This window comes from Sinocyclocheilus anshuiensis, unplaced genomic scaffold (genome assembly GCF_001515605.1).
Source record: "Sinocyclocheilus anshuiensis isolate Anshui unplaced genomic scaffold, SAMN03320099.WGS_v1.1 scaffold217, whole genome shotgun sequence".
Classification (NCBI taxonomy): Eukaryota; Metazoa; Chordata; class Actinopteri; order Cypriniformes; family Cyprinidae; genus Sinocyclocheilus; species Sinocyclocheilus anshuiensis.
The window spans coordinates 1351109-1357042 of record NW_015536538.1 but is presented as its reverse complement, the minus strand read 5'-3'; the positions used below and the strand labels follow the sequence as shown (position 1 = coordinate 1357042).

Here is a 5934-nt window from a genome sequence, read left to right as displayed (position 1 = left end):
GTCCTCTTTTGGAAGGCCAAACAAAGTAGTTTCGCTTTCACAACGAAACACAGCGTCACACGAAAGTGAACGGAGGCCGGCGTCTAGAGTGAGGAACGGCCGGCGGGCTGAGTGAGAGGAGGTCGGTGAGCTTGAGAACGGCATGGCCGGTGGGCTTGCGGCAACCATATGTGACGACCCCGGGCTGGACTCCGCTTCGTCCACGGTGAAAGCCGATCCGGCGATCCACAGCGTGAAGTTGTTGTATTTCCTCAGAGACAAGCACGGATCAGCGCAAGGCGTGACGAAGCAGATATCGTCCTCTTTTGGAAGACCAAACAAAGTAGTTTCGCTTTCACAACGAAACACACAGCGTCTTCACGACATGGCGGCGGCAACAACAATACTACAGCGAGAATAAAAGTTACGCCTTCTTTCTTTGCGTGAACATTTGGGTGGCGTTATGCAAATCTTCCCACATCGTGACGTAGACATGTGGGGGCGTGTTAGAACGAGCCGTTTTAGGTAGGCGTGGTTGACTCTTAACTTTTATAAAGAATATCTCTTTGGATTTGAGACTTTAGTCTTTGCAACTTTACAGATCTTCTTTATGCACCAAGAGCTTGTAACACTCCAAAGAGAAAGGACAAACTGAAATCGCATCATATGACCCGTTTAACCATCTCTATTCATGCAATATCTAGTATGTGTTGTACTTGTTCAGCTGTGCTGCACTAATGATGGACGAGCTTCTATCAGACGTTTGTCTTTTGCAAATGCTCTGTGAACGGCTTCAGCAAATTGCTGAAAGACTGGGATCTAAGTGTGAAAATAATTTAACAGCTGCATGAATTTGAGCTTCGGTATGTTAATTACCCCCATTTGGAATAACAGGAAATTCCTCCGTGAGTTTTTATTTACTGGAGGCCGCTGAAAGAGCTGATTTTAAGATGGACAAATGAGACGGGCTCAGGTGACAGAAACACGAGGCTTTCCTCACTTGTGTTTTTCTTTGCACTCGATCGCTCGCCTACTTAACTGTCCACACGTGCGCTTCGTTTAGAGGCCTTGCCAGACATTCTTGTCTAGTCTTTGGATTTAGTTGTGGTTTTAGTGCTGAGGGATTACTGACCAGCATGGATGTGTTCAGAACAGCGCACTATATTATCATATATTTACATGATAATGTATAATATTATATAAATATATTTATCATTATATTTGGAGTATGAATACTGTGCAAGCAATGCGCTTGATATTTGACCTTTCATTTCCATTTTTATATATCTTTCGTATGGAAGCCGTTTCCGCCATGGAATAATTGTGACTTTTTATCTTCTTTTTCATTTTTATATCTTTTTAATGTTTATCTCAATTATATATGAATTCCGAGTTTATATCTCAAAATTGACTTTTTTTTTTGCAATTCCGACTTTTTTTTAATTTGCATTTATTTCTCACAATTCTTGGTTTATATCTTGCAATTCTGACTTTAGTCTTGATTTTTATATCTCACAATTCTTAATTTTGTTCTTGCAAATTTTTTCTTACATTTTTGAGTACATATAATGCAATTATGAGTTTATATCTCATTTCTGACTTTTCTCACTGCAATCTTGCAGTGATTTTGTGTCTTGCAATTATGATTTAAAAATCTGAGATATAAACTTAGAATTTAAAAAACGGTTACCTTATCTAATTATCTAAAAATGTATTTATTTTAAATCCCTTGGTGGAAATAAGCTTACATATTTTCATAATCAGACTACCAAAAATAGAGATAATTGCACGCGAAATTGGATTAAAAAATGTAACATCACACTGCAAAAAATGCTTTTCTTAGATTTTTTTGTCTTGTTTCCAGCCAAAATATCTAAAAAAAAATATTCTTAAATCAAGAAGGATTTTCTAGATTTGTTTTCTGTTTGAAATAAGATTATTTTGCTTACCCCACTGGCAGATTATTTTGCTTGTTTCAAGCAAAAACTCACTTAATTTTGACATGTTTTTTTCTGAAAACAAGACCATTTTACTTGTCTAGAAAATTTGTAGATATTTTGGCTGGAAACGAGACAAAAAAATTGCAGTGCACTGTATTTATTTGCATGATAACTAGATGTCACTCTCTGAATTAATATTCATTATTTAGTTTGAAACGTGTCCTTGCATACTGTTGTTTTAAAAGTAATTGTCAGTATTTCTCATCTCTAATAGACTAGTTCTTGACTGTATAGACGGGGATCTTTATTTCTGCTTTGAAAGCTGTTGAATTGCAGTAATCATAGTAAACACAGCCCTTTATATTTGCTTTGCTTTGAAGGGGAAAAAGAGAAGCTTGTTTTTTTCTGTTCATGTCAGATTGGTAGTAAAAGTTACTATCACAAAAGTGAAATGAGATTTCTACTTCACTGAGTCGCTAATAATTGTCAGGATCACATTTCTTCTTTTCGTCTCGAATTTGCATGAAAGGGAACTCTAGTGCCGTTTTCACACATTATTCACAAATGCAGAACAAGTTCAACTCTTGGAAAACAAAAGCAGAGCTGAATGCTTTATTTAGACACATTTTGACATTCAATAGGAATTTAATATACTTTGCATGCACATATAATTGATATATAAATCATATTTTTATTTTTATATAGAATATTCATTTATATTTTTGAATGTTTGAATTATACATTATTTTTTTTTTACATAATTTTAATTTATTATTTTTATAATGATGAACTGGGGCATATCTAAAACATTTATCTAAATTTCCATGTTTCTCTGTTATAAAATATACAAAAATAGCAATAATATACCATTTGTAGGTGTGTCTAAATAGTACTTTATATATAATTTTTTTTTCTTTTTTTTTTTTAAATCTCAGAATGTTTTTCTAGTCTTTCTGCCACAACGCAAAATGAGCTGATGCTTAACAAATATTTTTATAAAACATGCAAATTTGGGATTTTATCTTCCATGTTTGACATCAAAGCGCCCCTGGAGTCTCTTTGATGTCTGTGTCTTTTCTGCGTCTCTGGAGTCTGGGATCTTCAGCCGAGAGCCGAGCGCCCCTCTGTCCAGACGGATCTAAATTCTCTCTCTGTAATTATGTAAATGTAATGTTTGTATTTATAGGCAGAAGCCACAGGCTGCTGGCCTCAACCTGACACAGCTGGAAAGCATCTTGGTCTAAACTATAATACCTGACTCCACGAGCTTGAGTGGGGGTTCAAGAATAGCACTCGTGCGACGTCCCTCGCTCGCCATAAACGTCTCCAGTTTCTGGGGACTTCGTTTTCCAGTGGCTTCAAAGGAGCCTGTAATAAGAGACTAGCAACCGACATCCAATAGGTCAGACCCAACATGACAGGCAAAGACAAGAGACCCGATGGATATATATATTCAAATTTAGTTTAATATTTACAATAAATACAGTACTTACAATATAAAATGGATGTACACAATCTTATAAAAACCCAGGACCTCAAGCCCTAGTGCATACGGTGCGACGAGGCACTGACCACTCAATGTGCATCAAGATACAAGACGTTTGAAAAGAAATGCCAACACATTTGAACACACAGCTCTGTTTTGTTGTATAGTAGCAAGGCAGTTTCAAGAGCAAAACATTGTCGTCGTGCATTTTACACTTTTACATCAGAAAACTGGAGGTTTGCTAGTCGTCAGGCTTTGCACTCTTCGTGGCTTCGGAAAGGCACCGTTAAACATACATGCTGTCTCCCGATCGGACACAGATTCATAGGACCAGCCCTTCAGGACGCATATTACCCATAAAAGGCTTTAAAAAGAGCTCAATCTATGTAGTACCAGCTACTTGTTACAAAAGTACACTCGTAAAAATAAAGGTAGTTTTTTTGGCATCAACAGTTCCATAAAGAACTTTCAACATCAATGGAACCTTTTCAAGGATCTTTATATGTTCTTCAAATGGTTCTTTCACTGAAAGGTTCTTTGGGAACCAAAAATGGTTTCTTTGGAACCTCTTAAAAATAAAGGTTCTTTATTGGCAACAACCTTCGATTACAATGGAACCTTTCCAAGAATCTTTATAGGGGGAAAAGTTCTTTAAATGTTCTTCAAACAGTTCTTTCACTGAATGCTTCTTTGTGAACTAAAAATGGTTCTTGTGGAACGTTCATTTAATTTTTTTTTAAGGTTCTTTATTGGAATCGATGGCTCCATAATAACCTTTAACATCCATGGAACCTTTCCACTGCACAAAAGGTTCTTCCGATTATTAAAAAGTTCTTTTAAGAACTGATCACTGAAAGGTTCCAAAAAAAATGGTTCTTTTGGAACCTTAAATTTTAACAGTGAATGTTCTTTAGATGTTGTTCAAATTATATTTTAGGACACTGAAAGGTTCTTTGGAAACCAAAAACGGTTCTTTTGGAACCTTTATTTTTAAGAGTGTATGATGATATATTTCTTAATCAACAATATGCTTTAAGTCATTAAATAAGGCAGTTATGTGGTTGCGGCTCCAGTCCTCACAGGTGTCTCTTCATATGCAGGGCCAGGTGGTCGGAGCGGGAGAAGGCGCGTTCGCACATGTGGCACTGGAAAGGCCGATGGCCGGTGTGTTTGCGGAAATGACGCGTCAGCTCGTCGGAGCGGGCAAATTTCCATCCGCATCCCTCCCAGTTGCAGTGGTACGGTTTCTCACCTGATGATGCAAAGCGATGGGATTAGCTTTACTGTTTTCAAAACACAAATGCATGTTACAGACAAACTCAAACGCGTTCTTACCGGTGTGGGTTCGGTGATGCGCCTTCAAATGCGAGCTCTTGGTGTACGTCTTGCCGCAGCCGGCGTAGGTGCAGGTGTGCGTCGCCGTGCGCTTCCTCGGCCAGGTGCGTCGCCCTCGCTTGGGTTTGGACTCCATTAGATCCAGCGGGGAGGACGGAGGAGTCAGAAGAGCCCTTTGCATGTTGGGTTGCATGCCCATGGCGTCCTCGAACATGCCAAACTGGTGCGGCGCCGTGTAGGGGATCTGCATTTGAGCGTAAGCCGGAGGCGAGTGATGGAAAGCCTGCGGAAACGCGGTCTGTCGCAGGTGGGAGTCATCCGGACTCAACGGAGGCGTCATATTCCCCGTCGCCTGCGGAGAAACGGCCAGTCTGGGTTGCTCGAAGGACATCATGCATGAAACGTTGCCCTCTTGTTTGATTTTTTGGCAGCTCTGCGGCACCATGCCCATCACCGGCCCGTAACCGTCCATTGGTGGCTCGACTTTGATATCAACAAAGTCCTGTCTGGGGAACGAGTTGACGATGAATCTTCCCTGAATGGCACCGTTGTAGGAGTTGTCCACGTCGGATCTCAGAAGCTCGGCCATGAGGCTGTTGGAGTATGGCGGAGGAGGTGCGGTGCATTGCTCCGGAGGCACATACGCTCCCGTCGAGTACATGCCGCATGGCTCCGCGTGTGAGACGAACTCAGCTCCCGCCTCTAGAGGTCCTGTTGTGTTGGCCAGGATAAACTCCAGGTCCAAGTAATTACTCAGATCCTCGTCATCCTTGCGGCCACGACAAGTGTCCATGTGCTGTGCCACGTTGAGCGGAGTGCAGCCACCACTCAGTGGTTTGTCCTCCTCACATTTCCACCTCTGCAACAGAATCAAAGGTGCTTAGAATTAAAACACTGTCAGATGCTTTTGCATGACTCATTTTCAGAGCATTTCATGACTTAAGATGAATTTGAGACTTGTCAATAATTTTTGACGTCTACAGTTTACTGCGACTGTCACCCCAACACTTCAAACCAATAAATGGGAGTTTAAATTACAAGAAAACATGCAAAAATTTTTTTATCTTTTTAAGAAGCACCTTGCATATCTGTAAGTAAATATCTGTATCTTGTTATATATATACACATACATATTTTCGCTTAGAAAATGTTTTTTCGTAGTATATATATAAAACACTACGAGAATATATATAT

General features: G+C 39.7%; 1 protein-coding gene across 1 annotated transcript in view; it reads right to left on the bottom strand.

Moving 5' to 3' along the window:
• Positions 1–4352: 4352 nt before the first annotated feature.
• The window catches only part of LOC107696218 (Krueppel-like factor 2), a 2368-nt gene continuing 786 nt past the window's right edge, over positions 4353–5934 (bottom strand). Inside the window, exons 2-3 of the mRNA XM_016496477.1 lie at positions 4741–5599; positions 4353–4657 (exon numbers count right to left, since the gene is read on the bottom strand). Of these exons, the coding sequence (XP_016351963.1) occupies positions 4482–4657; positions 4741–5599 (1035 nt within the window). The 3' untranslated portion in view covers positions 4353–4481. The remainder of the gene's footprint in view (positions 4658–4740; positions 5600–5934) is intronic.